At 57.2% G+C, this 15,840-nt stretch overlaps 1 protein-coding gene across 2 annotated transcripts in view; it reads left to right on the top strand.

Moving 5' to 3' along the window:
* The window catches only part of CRAMP1 (cramped chromatin regulator homolog 1), a 55,133-nt gene extending 39,355 nt beyond the window's left edge, over nt 1-15,778 (top strand). The window contains exons 12-21 of one of the 2 annotated variants that reach the window (XM_072754117.1): nt 1,156-1,337; nt 1,423-1,497; nt 4,082-4,163; nt 4,823-4,927; nt 5,115-5,293; nt 5,821-5,889; nt 6,446-6,677; nt 7,355-7,519; nt 8,432-8,577; nt 12,110-15,778. In XM_072754117.1, coding sequence (XP_072610218.1) covers nt 1,156-1,337; nt 1,423-1,497; nt 4,082-4,163; nt 4,823-4,927; nt 5,115-5,293; nt 5,821-5,889; nt 6,446-6,677; nt 7,355-7,519; nt 8,432-8,577; nt 12,110-12,274 — 1,400 coding nt within the window. In that variant the 3' untranslated portion in view covers nt 12,275-15,778. The remainder of the gene's footprint in view (nt 1-1,155; nt 1,338-1,422; nt 1,498-4,081; nt 4,164-4,822; nt 4,928-5,114; nt 5,294-5,820; nt 5,890-6,445; nt 6,678-7,354; nt 7,520-8,431; nt 8,578-12,109) is intronic. The other variant, XM_072754119.1, reaches the window with a different exon arrangement.
* Nucleotides 15,779-15,840: the final 62 nt, after the last annotated feature.

The raw sequence follows: 15,840 nt of genomic DNA, 5'->3' as shown, positions 1-15,840 counted from the left end.
CACGGTCTTGGAAGGAATGGTGTGCTGACCTGCTAGTCTTCAGTGTCCTTTGTCCAGGCCATACCTGAGGAGTAGTTTCAATTCAGGGCCGTTCCTTGGGTTTTCTGGTATCTGAGGCAACAGGGATTGAGGACTGGCCTGGCCTTTGTGTCCTGTGTTCAGGGGCCTCCACGCCAGGTGTGAGGTGCTTCATTACCATCCCATGGGCCCGTGCCCTCGCTGCAGGACCTTGGCCATCCTAGATGCACCTTGAATATCCTGCACCAGCAGGTGTCTCTGCATCATGAGCACGTGCCTCACACGAGAGGCAGTACCACGTCTGACCTAGTGTCCTGTGTGTCAACGGTTTCTTGGGTCTTTTTTTTCTCTTTTCTTCCTTTCCTTTCCCTTTCCCTTTCCCTTTCCCTTTCCTTTTCTCCTTTCCTTTCCTTTCCTTTCTTTTCTTTCTCTCTCTTTCTTTTTTCCTTCAAGATTTATTTATTTGAGAAACAGCATGCATGAGCAGGAGGGGCAAGAGGGAGAGGGAGAGAGAATCTCAAGCAGACTCCAGCATGGAGCCCGGTGTGGGCCTTGATCCCACAGCCCCACGAGTCAGCGGCCTAACTGACTCACCCAGGTGCCCGGGTTATTTTCTGTTCCGAGCACATCACTAGCTTTCTATTTCCTCTGTGTTGCGGATACCTGCCTCTCGACTGAGAGTCCTGTGTGGCCTCCGGGGTAGCTGAAGCTGGATCAGGTGTCCGTGCAGCCCAAGGCACAGGTAGCAGTGGGGGCTGGCTGCCACAGGCTGTTGTCTCTTCTGCCTTCCAGAGCCAGCAGTTACTCTCTGGCTTGCTGACCTCTGGTCTGCGCTAGATGGTCAGAAGGTTCTTCCAGTTCTCAAATGTCTTTACAGGCCATCTGCCCTTCCCACCGGGGACCAAAGTGGCAGAGTGCCATCATGGTATCAGAGCCATGATTTGCTCACACTGGGAGCTAGAGTTCCAGAGAGAAAGCTGGGAAGGCAGGTGTTGGGGACTGATATCTAGGAGATGCTTCCAAGGAAACGGAACCAGCTGTCCCGTATTCCTTTCCGGTTTTCTTTTGGGGAGAGCTCTGTTTGTGCTGGCTATGCTGCTAGGTGAGTGGTCGTGTTTGCTCTCCCTTGGCTTCCAGGTCTGAGGAACCCGCCCAGACCCCTCTTGGTGGCGGGCCCCTCCAGCACAGGCAGCAGTGACTCCGACGGTGGCCTTTTTGCCGTTCCCACCACTCTGCCGCCCAATAGCCGACACGGGAAGCTCTACTCTCCCAGCAAAGAAACAGAACTGACTTTCCGTCAACACCTGAACTCCATCAGCGTAAGTAGGGGAGCTGCACTGCCATTGGGGGCGGGGGCTCCACATCCGGGGAGCGTGCTCTCAGGCCTCCACCCTCTCCTTGCAGATGCAGTCAGATTTCTTCCTGCCGAAGCCCAGGAAGCTGCGGAACCGGCACCTGCGGAAGCCACTGGTGGTGCAGGTCAGGGCACCCGTGTGGGTCTGGGCACACCTCCCTCCGGGTCCCCTGCTGGGAGAGGGAGACTCCCCACTGAGCAGGGAGCCTGACACGGGGCTCGATCCCAGGACCCCGGGATCATGACCTGAGCCGAAAGCAGATGCTTCACCCACGGAGCCACCCAGGCACCTCCTCCTTCTTTCTTATGCGTAGGACACACAGAGTAATCACAGGGCTGACCGTTCCCTGAAGTAATCTTTGCACAGATGAAAACCACTTGCACAAGAGGCAGGAAGTTCTGGGGATTCGAGTCCCAAGCGTCCTGGGTTAGGATCTATTCGAGGACTCTTGGAGCCTCTATAAATACACAGCCAGCAGAGGCAATTGGCAAGTAGCTGGGGTGGCCAGAGGCCAGACCTCTCCTGAGCTCCCCACAGTGAATGCTGGGTCCCCATGGAAGCCATCTGCCCCCGAGGGGATAGCCAGGCAGGGAGCGGCCCGTGAGCACAAGTGAGGCAGGAATTCTGTGATGACCAGCAGCTAAAATGTGTGGATGTGTATTGTTTTGCGATAAATGTACAGCTTTCTGTTTGTTTTGTTAGTCTCTTCGAAATCTCTTCCTCTTTAGATTAAATCATTTAGAAACGAGAGCTTAGTGACGGATCTCAGGCAGTCCGGTGCGCGGCAGGCCCCCCATCCTGAGCTTTGCTTTCTGTGGTTTGTACCCGAGGTCAGCAGGAAGCAGGTGATTCTCCTGACCTGTCATCAGGTCTGCAGTACCCTCGCATCCTGTGCCTGCGTCCTGACCTCGCTCACTCCGTGGGCAGAGATGAGCGGGACCAGCACGTGCGGCATGATACGCTGTTTGGCGAGCGAGGCCTCGCTGACGTCACTTCTGTGTCAGTGTGTAGTTACGGTTCTGTTTTCGCGATTGGTGCTGTTAGCTCGTTGCTGTGCCTAACTCACAAATGAAACTGTCATAGTTCCATCCCTAGGAAAAAATGGTGTGTGTAGGGTTTGCTACCGTCTGCAGTCTGAGGCATCCCTGGGGGTATGGGGACATTGTCCCTGCACGTAGGGGGACCGTGTGTCTAGATCCCAGGTGTCGTGTGTGTGTGCATGTGGGCAGAGTCAGTACCGCCACACTTGAAGTATGCGAATCATCCCCCTGGAAGTGGGTAGAAACTCCCCGGATGGATGGCACATCTGTGGCTCTTTGGTGCAGGGTTGTGAGCCTGCATGGCCTGTGGAGGTGGTTTTTGTTGAGCTTTGTAACAGCTTTGTTGATACGTGCGTCGCATAGCCAGGAGGTCTGAGGGGTTAGTGGGCCTTCATGCACTCGGGTTGTGCAGCCATCACCGCAGTCTGATCCCAGAACATTCCATCTCTCCATTGCCTTGAGTGCCCCTCCACTCCAGCCCCAGACAGGCACTATCTCTACTCGCATTTTCTGTCTGCAGATTTGCCTCTTCTGAGCATTTCATGCAAATGGAATCACACACAGTATGTGGGCTTTTGCATTTACTGGTTTTTTTTTTTTAATTTTTTTTTTTTAATTTTTATTTATTTATGATAGTCACAGAGAGAGAGAGAGAGAGAGAGGCAGAGACATAGGCAGAGGGAGAAGCAGGCTCCATGCACGGGGAGCCCGACGTGGGATTCGATCCCGGGTCTCCAGGATCGCGCCCTGGGCCAAAGGCAGGCGCTAAACCGCTGCGCCACCCAGGGATCCCCATTTACTGTTTTTATAGAAAGTGTCGTCGGCACACGGTGAAAGGCCCTCACTTCCCTGCTTCGCACTCTGCTTTCCCACCACTGGGGCAGAGCAGCGGGGCCTCGACAGCCTCGCGCTTCCTGCCGCCCTTCCTGGTGGCGTGCATCTGCAGTAGAACCAGCACACGGCCTCCGCGGCTCCTTGCCATGGGGGACCCCTCCCCCCGTGCCATTGGTGACTCCAGTAGCGCCCCCTCCTCTCCACTCCTGCAACCCCGAGGGGCAGGGGGATGTCCTTCTCACCTTAGCGGGAATACACCCAGCACTCCAAGGTGTCTCAGGACGTCTATGACGGTTCCAGCAACTCACGTAATTTCCTGTGAGGTGGCAGGTCGCTGCACCGGCACCGCATTGCTGCGAACCGGGAGGCCTGGCGGGTAATCCGGGAGGGTGGGTGCTGGACCGGCAACTGAGGCAGTATGCCCATGCCCTTAGTCCGTCAGTGGGGTTGCGAGCCGCTATATTTCCTTTGCCACGAGCGTGAGGGGCCCCGGATGTGGGGGTGGGTGTCGGAAGAGTGTCTGCCCGGTGCCCAAAGCAGATGCACGCGCTGCAGGGCATCCCAGGTGAGCGGTGGGCCGTCCAGCCATCCCTGCAGCGCTGCCCAGGCGAGGTAGGCTCCTCTGGGTTCTTCTCAGGCCTGGTGCTGGGGGCTCTGCTGCCCTCGATGTGTCCGGGTGCCCTTGTGTCGTCAGCCCCAGAGCCAGGGCCCCCTCGGGACACACCCGGCCCGCCTTGCCTGGAATGCCCCTTACAGCATGCCCCTGGTTTCCTGAGTGACTCCTGGCGCCGGCGTCTTTCCATCGTCTCACTGTCAACACTCTTGTCTCCACAGAGAACGCTGCTTCCTCGACCGTCTGAGCACCAGTCCCACAACGTCTGTTCCTTTTCCATCCTGTCCAATTCCTCTGTGACTGGTGAGCACTCAGGCTCTTTGGGGCACTTTTCACCCCTTTCCGGCACAGCCCCCGTCTTTGGGAACGGCAGGTGTGCCCGCAGCTCTTGGCGGGATAGCCCGAGCACCCCCTTGTCCGTTCTGTCCACGAAGCCTGCGTGTGCCCCGTGCTTGGCCCGGGCGGTGTGGGGGCAGGAGCCCCGTGGAGCCCGGCTCTGAACAGTGCTGTCTCACGCGGGGGGTGTGGCTGAGTGAAGCGCATGCTGTGACCCGCCCTTTAAGTGCAGCACACACTGTGACACTGCGCCACCGGCTTTCCTTGTGCCCCCTCAGCTGCAGAAAGTCCAGTGAGGGGGCTGAGGCGCAGGGGCAGAGTCCTGGTTGCAGGACCGTTGGCTGGGGTGGGGTGCCTGTCTCCCATGACGGCCCCCCGCAGGGTGGCATACTGACTGTGGCCGTCGGGCAGCCCCTGGATGCGTGTGCTGACGGGGCTTCCTCCTGGACAGGTGTCGGGACCCTGTCTTCCCTGTGACTCCCCAAGTCCACAAGCATTTGGGAACTTTGGTGCTTCCTTCCGAGGCTCAGCTCGGTGACTGTTTCTCTCAGGGAAACACTTTGAGGCCCTTGTTGAGCGTTCAGATGACGCGGGCTGATGCATTCGCTTCTGTTCTTTCCCCCCAGGGAGAGGCTCCTTCCGGCCCATCCAGTCTTCTCTGACCAAAGCAGCCCTATCTCGGCCAATTGTGCCCAAGGCCCTTCCGCCCCAGGCCACAGGTCACCTGGCCAGTAAGTTTCTGTCACCAACAGGACAGACACCACGCGAGGGTTCCGAGTGAGGTGTCTGTTCCCTTCTCCCAGCCACGCGTCTCTTAATGTTTGGGGAGAATGGGACGCGTTCGGTGTCCCTAAGCCCCCTGGGCACTTGGCAAGGTGTCCCTGCAGTTGAGGTTCCAAATGTCCTTTCTGCTACCAGGTGCTATCGACTTAGCAGCTAAAAGTGCTGGAATCATCCCAGGAAGCCCCCTCCCTGTCTTGGACGCTGAAGGCTTGTCCGGCATATCCCCACTCTCTTCAGACGAGGTGACCGCCACTGTCCCGGGTCCGGAGTCCACTGGCACCCATCACAACGGAGACTCCATCCCCACCGTGGGGGTGAGTATGCCTACAAAGGCTCCTCCACACCACCAGCTCCTCGGATAGGGCAGTCCCCTGTCAGAGGTGTGGGCGCCAAGACCATGAGGCCTGGTTTGTGCTGGACCCCAGTTCTGCCTGTCAGGAGCGATGGGCCCTAATAGGCCCCGGTAGAAGGCCTGAACCAGGGGGGCCGTGGCATAGGTGAGCCCTGGCACCCCAAGGGGAGAGCCACGGATGGGGCCAGTGGGGCAGGCTTGCTGCGATGCCAGAGAATCCAGAGCTGTGACAGGCCGGACCTCTTTCTGGCTGTACAAGTCACTGGGTCTTCAGCCTCACCAGCTGACAGTACACCCCATGCCCCCCTGGCTGGCACGCCTCCGACCCCATGCCCCATGCTCAGGCTGTGCTGGGACCAGGGTCTCTCTGAACTGACAGCCTCAGTTGTGGGGACCTGGTGACCCAAGCTAGTCGACAGGGGTCTCCTGATCCTCTGGCTTCTAGGGACTTGCGGGTGGGGATGCTCACTGGCTCTCCTGGTGTCATAGGGCACGAGCGACCCATTCATCAGCGTCCCCTCGAGGCCTGAGCAGGAGCCAGTGGCAGACGGTTTCCAGGTAGGGAGCGCTGGTAGCTGCAGAGCAGTGTAGCTGCCAGGTCCGGCCCCCAGCCTGTAGTCTTCCCGTGCCCTAGCCTCGCTCCCCTGGGGCCGTAGCGGGAACACGTAGGCGGGCCCTGATGCCCGGCAGTCTCGTCCTTTGCCCCTTCACCTCGACAGATGAGCAGGTGGCCCCCGTCTCCGGCTTCCCTTCCCCTCTGCAGGGCCGCCTGTTTCAGCTGCGCTCCCGGGAGGACGAAGGGATTAGGGCCGGAGGGGCGGAGGTCCTCAGGCAGTAGTGTCCCCGCTCTTCCCCTCTGCCTGGCCTCCAGCCATCCTGCCTGCAGGGGACCAGGGCCAGGCCACCTCGGCTGCGGCCGCCTCGGGCTGGCCCTGCACGGCTGCCGTGGCTGGAGAGGTTTCAGGAGAAGTAAACCCACTGCGTGTGTCTTGCAGAGAAGGTGGTTGCTGGTGTCGTTTCCCTCTCAAGTTCTCTGTCCCTCAGTCACGGCCGTGTAGGGCCAAGGCCAATTTGCCATTCCAAGCCCCTGATGCCCCGTTGTGTCCTCCACCAGGGCTCGCCAGTGCTGTCCTTATCCGAGCTGTCCAAGGCTCCTCTGCACAATGGGCCCCCCGCGCCCCTGCCTGCGCCAGAGGGCTCCAGCAGCCGCCTGTCCCCACCCAACGTCTCTGCACTGCTGGATATCTCCCTGCCCGGGCCCCCTGAGGACGTGCTCTCGCAGGGCGAGCCTGCCACGCACATTAGCGATTCCATCATCGAGATTGCCATCAGCTCCGGCCAGTACGGTGAGGGCCGAGGCTCACGTGCCCCCACACCAGGCCCAAGGCGTCCCAACCTCCCGTCAGGTGTCTGCACACTTGCTGGGCACGCCCCTGTCCCGTGGAGCACCTGCTGTACGGGGGGCGCTGGGCAGCCCGGCGGGGGCAGGCACTGCGGCCTCGAGGACAGGGAATGGGTCCAGGGCTCAGATGAGGCCTGTGTGTGGTGGCTCTGAATCTGGGTGGACGCTTGACGTTGTGCGTGTCCCGGGAGGGGGTTGGACTCACTGGCTCTCTGCGACTCTGCGACGGCACTTGCTGGTCTGCTTTGGGCTGCGGATTCGCACAGAACTGGGCTCCCACTTTTGCGCCTTACTTTTGTTGGTAAAGTTGAGAAACGTGCACCCCGAAGGGCTGGTGCTGGCGCCAGTGAGCGAGAGGGTTTGGGGCTGCTGTCTGCACGGGGTCTGATGCTATCTGCACAGTGACAGCCACCGTACTTCCCTGAGATGGGACATGGCCCCTGCTGCCATGGGCCCCTCCACAGGCCAGGATCATTTGTCCTCCGTGGGGCCCTGTGGGCTCCTGGGTCGAGACGTCCCGTGGTGCACGGCTGTGCCACCCTGCTGCTTTCTTGGTGCATAGCTGATGCAGGATGCCATTCCCCCACCCTGGCATCTCTGACCCAGCGTTTTGGTTGACAGGTGAGGGAGTCCCTCTTTCTCCGGCAAAGCTGAATGGCAGTGACAGCTCCAAAAGTCTTCCATCCCCGTCTAGCAGCCCCCAGCCAGACTGGATCGCCTCCCCCACCCATGACCCCCAGTGGTGCCCCAGCGACCCCACAGACTCGTCGCTCAGCAGCTTGTTTGGTGAGTGTCTGCAGGGCGCCTGGTCTCTGTCCCAGTGCAGCAGGCACCGCGGGCTCCCTTTGGCACGGTGACAAGGACTGGAATCTGCACTCTGCCACCGGGACTGCCACCGGCAGAACTGCCACTGGGACTGCTCGTTTCAGGGTTTCTCCCGCGTCACTTACGCAGGGGGACGCGCCAAGGTCTCTAGCGAGCTCGTCACTGAGCTCTGGTGACTGACACCCATGTGACACTCAGCCCGGCCGTGCCCGCTGCCCGGCTTCTGCCTGCTGGGCTTTCTGCCCCTGCTGCAGCGCGGGGGTGGGAGGCGTCCCTTCCTAGCTTGGGTGAGGGTTCCCGCAGGCTCTTGGCGTGTTGACCGTGGACCCGGGTGTCGACAGGATGGGTTCCCCCTCCCCGGGCCTCAGGGGTTGGCGTGGTGGCAGGGGCCGTAGGGGCAGTCTCAGCGGCCTCAGCAGCCCATGTGGGAGATGCTCCTCGGCCCTTGGGGACCGGCACCCTGGGTTTCACAGGGTGGCCGGGGCATGAGTGTGGGGGTGCCGGCAGCCCTAGAAAGGGGCTGTTGTACACGTGCACCTGGTGGGCATCCGTGTGGGCGCCATGCCTGGGGGCCCGGTCTTCTGTGATGAGCAACACGTCGAACCGGGCAGGAGTGCGGAGGTGAGGGTGGTCTGGACCGCAGAAGGCGCGGGGCCTCTGGGAGACAAGGCCGCCCCACACGTGCTGCAGGGCTCACTCTCCGGGGCTCAGCATGTGAGGGAGCCCCGGGGCTGCATGAGGCTCTGTGCAAAGCCGTGTGGCCACACGCACATACGGCAGATGCCAGGAGGGGCCGCCTGCAACCTGCAGGGTCCTCCCCTTGGACGGAGCCCGGTGAGCCGGCCTCAGGGGGTCTCCTCCTTCCCTTGGCAGCGAGCTTCATCTCGCCAGAGAAGAGCCGGAAGATGCTGCCGACCCCCGCGGGCACGCAGAGCGGCACGTCCCTGCTGGGCCCCAGCCTGCTGGACGGCAACTCGAGAGACTCATTCGTGTCCCGGTCCCTTGCTGACGTTGCTGAGGTAGGCGCACAGCGTGAGCTCACGCTGGACCAGCGGCCCGCCTTCGGGAGGTTGCCGGATCCCTCCGGCAAGGCAGGCCCTTGACGTTCTCTGAAGTCTGAGTTCTCCTGACAGGGGCGTTGGACGGCGGAAGCTAGGCGACCGCTCTGCCCCGGAGGCATCCGGTTGACCACGGGGCCTCTGCCGGCAGCCGGCTCGGGGCCTGGGTCCTGTTCAGGCTGTGTGACCTGGGGCAGGCGGCGCTGCTCTGCCTGCCTCGGGTTCCTCGTCTGTAGGTGGCAGCTGTGGTGGGCAGTCATCGAGGCCGCCGCCCAGCTAACGTGAAAAGTGGGTCAGGGTGGTGGCCGACCCTTGACGGGGCAAGATGTGGCCTGTGACGCCCCCCTCTCTCTGTCCGCTCAGGGAGCAAGTCAGGCTCGCTAGGACAAGTGCACAGAGCATAGCGCTCTGAGAGAAACTGAGGCAGAAGATGTGCCTAAGAGGGAGAACTCGTCCTCGTAGAACCACAGCCCCCTGGGTTAAAGGCCTGGAGCAGCCTCTCCCAAGTACTTTGCTTCCCCAGGACGTCCGGTGCTGGCGATGTCTCTCCGCGGTGTCACAGTCCGATCCCTGAGGGAAGCCCTGGGTGGTTCCTCATTATCTGAGGGTATGTGGGGATCTGAGGACCCCGTGGGGACACTTTGGAGAAACCTGAGCTGAGCCGTGACATGATTAGAAGTTCTACAGAGGCACAAAGAATGCACCGCTTTCCCTGCCTGCACGCTGAGCGTTCCTTAAACTCCTTGTGGCTCATATCAAGTAAGAAGTCTTCCCCTTTCTGTGTGCGTGTGACGCTCACAAGCCCTCGGCTTCTCTGCAGAGGAGCCTGGCACACGTATGTGGAGACAGCTCGTCAAGACCCTGTGGTTTGGGGCAGTCTCCAGGGCAGTCTCCAGTGCTGAGGGGCTGTTACCACCTCAGGTGCATCCCAGGTCCACCTCAGATCCACCTCAGGTTCACCCCAGACTCACCTCAGGCCAACCTCAGGCCCTCCCCAGGTTACCTCAGGCCCACCGTAGGCCCACCCGAAGTTCACCTCAGGCTAATTTCAGGTTCACCCCAGGCCCACCCCTGGTTGACCTCAGGCCGATCTCAGGCCCACCTCACGTCCACCCCAGGTTCACCTCAGGCCGATCTCAGGCCCACCCCAGGCCCACCTCACGTCCACCCCAGGCCCACCTCATGTCCACCCCAGGTTCACCCCAGGCCCACCTCACGTCCACCCCAGGTTCACCCCAGGCCCACCTCATGTCCACCCCAGGATCACCCCAGGCCCACCTCAGGCCCACCTCAGGTTCACCTCAGGCCCACCTCAGGTCCACCCCAGGTTCACCTTAGGCTCACCCCAGGTCCACCTCAGGCCCACCTCAGGTCCACCCCAGGTTCACCTCAGGTCCACCTCAGGCCCACCTCAGGCTCACCTCAGGCCCACCTCAGGTCCATCCCAGGTTCACCTCAGGTTCACCTCAGGCCCACCTCAGGTCCACCCCAGGTCCACCTCAGGTCCACCCCAGGTCCACCTCAGGTCCACCTCAGGTTCACCTCAGGCCCACCTCAGGCCCACCTCAGGCCCACCCCAGGTTCACCTCAGGCTCACCCCAGGTCCACCTCAGGCCCACCTCAGGCCCACCCCAGGTTCACCTCAAGCTCACCTCAGGTCCACCTCAGGTCCACCCCAGGTCCACCTCAGGTCCACCCCAGGTTCACCTCAGGCCCACTTCAGGTCCACTCCAGGTTCACCTCAGGTCTACCCCAGGTTCACCTCAGACCCACCTTAGGGTCACCCCAGGCCCATCTCATGGGGTTTGAGCAGAAGTGATAGGCATGAAGGGTAGGTGGAAAAGGTGGGGCCAAATTGGCTCAGGTTGACAGTGATGGAAGCTGATGTGGACATGTATGGGGAAGATAGATATTATTTGTCTTGCTTTTTTATTTTGTATTTATTATTTTTTAAAGATTTTATTTACTTAGTCATGAGAGACACAGAGAGAGGCAGGGACACAGGCAGGGGGAGAAGCAGGCTCCACGCAGGGAGCCTGATGTGGGACTCGATCCTGGGACCCCAGGATCACTCCCTGGGCTGAAAAAAGGCACTAAACCGCTGGGCTACCCAGGGATCCCCAGGTTTTTTATTTTTTAACTTAAATTTAATTAACATGTAATAAACTACTGGTTTCCGAGGTAGAGGTCAGTGATTCAGCAGTCTTTTATAACACCCAGTGCTCGCCACATTGTGTGTCCTCCTCAGTGGCTGCACCCAGTCACCCTGCCCCTTCACCCCCTCCCCTCCAGCGACCCTGTTGGTTTCCTATGATCAAGAGTTTCTTATAGTCTTCCTCCATGATTTCATCTTGTTTTTTTTCTTTTCTTCTCCTGTGATCCTTCTTTTGTTTCTTAAATTCACATATGATGGTGAGATTATATGATAATTATTTTTGTCTGATTGCTTATTTCACTTAGCATAATATCTTCTAGTTCCATCCACGTCATTGCAAGTGGGAAGATTTCTTTTTTTATTATTTTTTGCTTTTTAAAAACAAATTTTAGTGTGAAATTTCTGATAATTTAAAGTTTATTTATTTGTTTATTGAAATAATGTCTATACCCAATGTGTGGGGCCAACTCATGACCCCAAGATCACAAGTTGAGCGCTCTTCCAGCTGAGCCAGCCAGGTGCCCCTGTCATAAAACTTTAAAATTCAGTTCAGGCCATAGCTCCACTTAGAATTTTCCAGAGGCTTCTCATTTGTTTGTTGTGTCCTGCAATTCACTAAGGAATACTTACCAGGGCATATTCCGTGCCAGGCGGTGCTCTAGGCACTGGGAGGACAAGACCACGCCCCCATCCTCCCGAACCTTCTACTTGAGCAAAGGACGCAGACACAACGCCTTGAAGACAGAGTTCCACGTATTTGCCCTCCAGATAACCTAGCGCCTGAGGCTCTCGTCCTTCTCCTTGTTGTCTTTTCTTGGTCTTACTCATTGTCCCATCTGCCAGTTTGCTTTTTTCTTGAAGAGCCGAGGCCCATTCTCACCTCGGGGTCTTTGCACTTGCTATTGCTCTTACGGGTATGTGCTCCCCAAACCCCACCTGCTTTCTCCACTCCTGTGTCCTCCTGACCACCTGAGAGTCTCCTTGCTCCACTGGGTGCCATTTGCCTTGTTGCTTATTGATGGTCTTCCCATAAGTCTCATGTGCTGGGAACCAACACTCGGATCCCGGCAGCCCATGCGCCACGCTCACAGTCAGCTCTCGTGCACACTGGTCAAAAGAGGGGGTGATCAAAAGGACAGAAGTGATTCTGAAATTCTCCCGACAGCGCTGGCCGGTGTCACATGGCTAGTTGGTGGGGGATTCTAGTTGTCACCATAGAGAGACATCTGATTCGTTCATCTCCCACTGAAGTCCCCACCATGGTGGCCAGTCGCTCCCAGTCCAGCGGCAGGCCAGCCGCCCGCTGACGTGCTCTTCCTTGTGCGCTCTGTCCCGCAGGTTGTGGATTCACAGCTGGTGTGCATGATGAATGAGAACAGCATTGATTACATCTCTCGATTTAACGATTTGGCCCAAGAACTGTCCATCACCGAGCCTGGCCGCCGAGAGGTTCTGTTTGATGGCAGTGGGGGCGGCCCCCCCGTCGGTGACCTGTCCCAGTGAGCACACCTTGTCCCTGGTAGGGCATTTGGACGCTGCAGAGGAGGGCTTCCATGGCTGGTGGGCCTCAGCTGTGGTAGGTATAGCCCTCTTCAGGCTAGAGAAAACATAAGTCAAGCCCAGGACCTCCCAGAAGACAGTCTGAACAGAGGAGGCTCTGCCCCACAGAGTGTACAACACGCAGGAAGCCGCGTCCCAATGGGCAGAGGGCAGTGGTGGCCCAGGAGGCGAGGACGAGTTCTCTGGAAGAGCCCGTGTCAGACGTTGCTGTGGCGATGGAGCGGCTCCCTGCCAGCCGTAGCGTAGCGCACAGTGGCCACATTTCTGCTCAAGCGTCCACCTCACTTGTTCTGTTGGATGTTCCACTGGGTTTGCTCTCCGAGGGAAAGGACTGGATGTGCCTTGGCGGCGACAGCAGCAGTCACAGGGACTCACAGTCTCCCTGTTCTCTGCAGGGACGCTTCCAGCCACCGCTGCTTTTTTTCTGCCAAACCTCTGCACCCTTTGGTGGTTTTCTCTGCGGATGATGGGGAAGCACAGCTGGGCGTGGCCTGGGCTGTGCCTGGCGGTGTCTACACCCTTGGTGGATACTCAAGAGGACGCTCGGATCACAGGGCAGCATACCTGGTGCCATCACTCTGGAAATGCTGACCCTTGCTTTGTGCGTTCTCCCACTTGGAGGTTTGTTCTGACAGACTTAATTGGGAGGGAGGAGAGAATCCTGTGCAGGTTGTGTGGACTTTTAGAAAAAATCCTAAACTGGTTGGAAAAAGGTTTTCCTTGTGTTTTGAGCATTAGGAGACATTGAAGAAGAGAGTTAATGGTTTCCTTCCTGTGTTCAAGCTTCTTGGTCAACTAAGATGTTCCTTGTCTGTTGGGACCATAGCTGAGCCCTTGTCTGTGAGTCCCTGGGCCACCAGGGTGGTGCTGGGACACATGGCCTTCCTTTCACAGACTTTTGTGCAGAGTCCACCCTGTGCATACATTTCATCCTTCATGTTCCCTCCCACCCACCTGGGTGCAGTCAGACTAAAACCACGTCCGTCTTGTGTGCTCCTGGGGGTTCCACCGGTGACCTTTGTCATCACCGCAGATGGTTCAGTGCCCAGTCTTTCCCCAGAACAGAGCTTCTCAGCCTCAGGAGACTTGGCAGACGAAACCCCATCCGGCCCTCTGGCCACAGTGGCTGGGAGCCGGTGCTATGGTGGTGGCCAGGTAACACCTGTGCCCCCCCAACCCACTGCTGCTCCACCCTCCGCCCACGGCCCAGAGCAGGCTCGCTGCAGAAACCCGCCTGGATTGACGACCGCTTCTCTTTCCTGTTCCGACTAGCGGTGGAGTAGCAGCCTCCCAGGCCAGTCCCAGGCCTGTACTCGGGCTTCTGTCCCCGTCCATAATGAAGAGGTGAGGCAGATGAAGAGGGCACAAAAGGTCTCCTGGGGTGCAGGCAGAGGGCGTGCTCCAGATCCCACCTTCTCGGCAGATGGAGGCAGCCACTCCAGGCTGTGGGCAGCATCAGTCACCCCGAGTCATGGATGAGAGGGCAGTGGGCTTCCAGGCAGTGGCTTCCTTCCCTCATCTTAAGGGTTTCTCAGAGCTCTTGCCTTTATAGTGGTTTCCTTCTTTAGAGTCTGGTTCTAGGTGCCACCCTCACTAGTTAAAGCCCCTGTGGGCAGCTCTTCTGGACTGTTACAAATGGTCCCAAAGCTCTGGAGATGTGTAAAAGAGGGGCATGATGCCCCTTTAGTAAGAGAGAGCATCGTTTGGACCAAAGTATCTAAATTTGCTTGGGTGGTTTTGCAATCCATCTATTATCGTCCTGAAATTAGCATCTTTTGGAGGTGATGTGATTAATGGATCTCTCTGGGGATCTGACTTTGTCATATCTGTAGGAGGTTAGGACACCAGGCCAAATTCAGGCCACTACTGACTCAGTCATACTCCCAGTGTCAGGGACCAGAGACACCCTCCCACCCCGCCAGTAACAGATGGCAGGGGTTCTGAGCTGCTTTCACTGGGATGCCCTGAGCCAGGCTACTGGGTAGGGTGGTGCTGGTTACTCAGTGACCTCTAAGAGGAGAAAAGCTAGGGATTTGGGATGGACCTTTGTAGGCTCTTTAGTGGCACCTTCCACAGGGGGGCTGGAGTGCCATCAGGTGGGGAGGGAGTTAGGGAGGACGGTTGACTGATTCTTCGCACCTGTAATAAAGCTGACACCTTTTTCCAGAGAGTTCTGTGGCAACCTGACAGGCAGAAGCATTTGCTTGCTGTGTTAGGGAAAAGTGGCGTCATTAGTAGCGTTAAAAGGATGAGTGCGTTTTCTCCCAGCATAAATCAATATATATGTATAAAAATAATTATAGCCGTTACAGGCTATAATTTTCAAAAGACCCAAGCAGAGATACTCCCTCCCTGCCGTATGTTCCTCTGCCTCATGAACAGAAGTCGTAGTCTCGCTGTGCACCCGTGGCTTTCTTCGTGCATCTGAGCATGTTGTGACTAAGACCAGATCAGTTCCTCAGAAATCTCCCTCCCTAGTCACTCTGATGCTGTCTGGGATCTTTTTGCTGATTCAGCTTTTCCAAAGATTGAGCCTGAATATCTCTGGTGTCCGGAGAGCTTGTGGCTCAGCCTTGGCTTTTATTGTCAACATCCAGTGATAAGCCTAGAAGATGCAGCAGTGAGTCGAAGCTCCCGCTGCCACACCAGATCTGCGGGGATGTGGCCCTCACCTCTCTATCCCCTAGGTGTAGGGCGCTTGCTCAGGCAGTGGGGCCATTTGGAAACAATTCATCCATTGATCGACTTGCTTTCCCACATCTCCAGCTTCTTAGCATTGAGATCCTGAAAGGGGGTCCTTTTCAGTTGAGTAGCATCTTTTACCTAGATCCCAGCATGGGATCCAAACTTGTGCAAAGAAAAGCCATGGAATAGAAGACACTGGAACCAAGCAGAGGAAGGAAGCAGCAGTAGTCTGCTGGGTTTGTTTTGTGTTTAAAGACATTGAGATCTGTCAGATGCATTTGTGAGAAAATAGGGCACTTTGTCTTAAGAAAAAAAGGAAGAAACCCACAGCAGACCTTTCCTGTCAGAACTGTGTGAAGCTCCGTGTTGGAAGCACTACAGCGACCTGGACCCTGTGTTTCCTAACGGGCAGGGGCTTGGAGCTCGCGGTCTGGGCAGCAGAACTAACCGCTGTTTCTTTTAATAATCGTTAAGCCATATCATCTAAGGTTTTCGGCTTGTTGGAGATGTGAATTTGTTTTATAGATTATAAATATACATATACAGTGTATGTATAAAGCAGAATGCCTGTCCTTCCTGATTATTTTTTGTACCATATTGTAAATTATATTATTTATTCTTTACCAATTTTGGGAATAAAAGGTGTTTTGGTTATTTAATATAATAAACAAAAGCTGTTAAACTTATGTTAAAATTTCCAGTTCAACTTGTAAATCCGTTTTTATTATTGTGCATAAATACATACTAATACTTGATCTAATACTTCTAGTGTGGGCTTGTTTCCTTCTTGGCGGGCTGGGCGGGCCGGTCCCCAACCCCGGGCC

This window comes from Vulpes vulpes, chromosome 3 (assembly GCF_048418805.1).
Source record: "Vulpes vulpes isolate BD-2025 chromosome 3, VulVul3, whole genome shotgun sequence".
Taxonomy (NCBI): Eukaryota; Metazoa; Chordata; class Mammalia; order Carnivora; family Canidae; genus Vulpes; species Vulpes vulpes.
The sequence above is the reverse complement of the archived record's forward strand: the minus strand, read 5'-3'. Positions and strand labels throughout refer to the sequence as shown.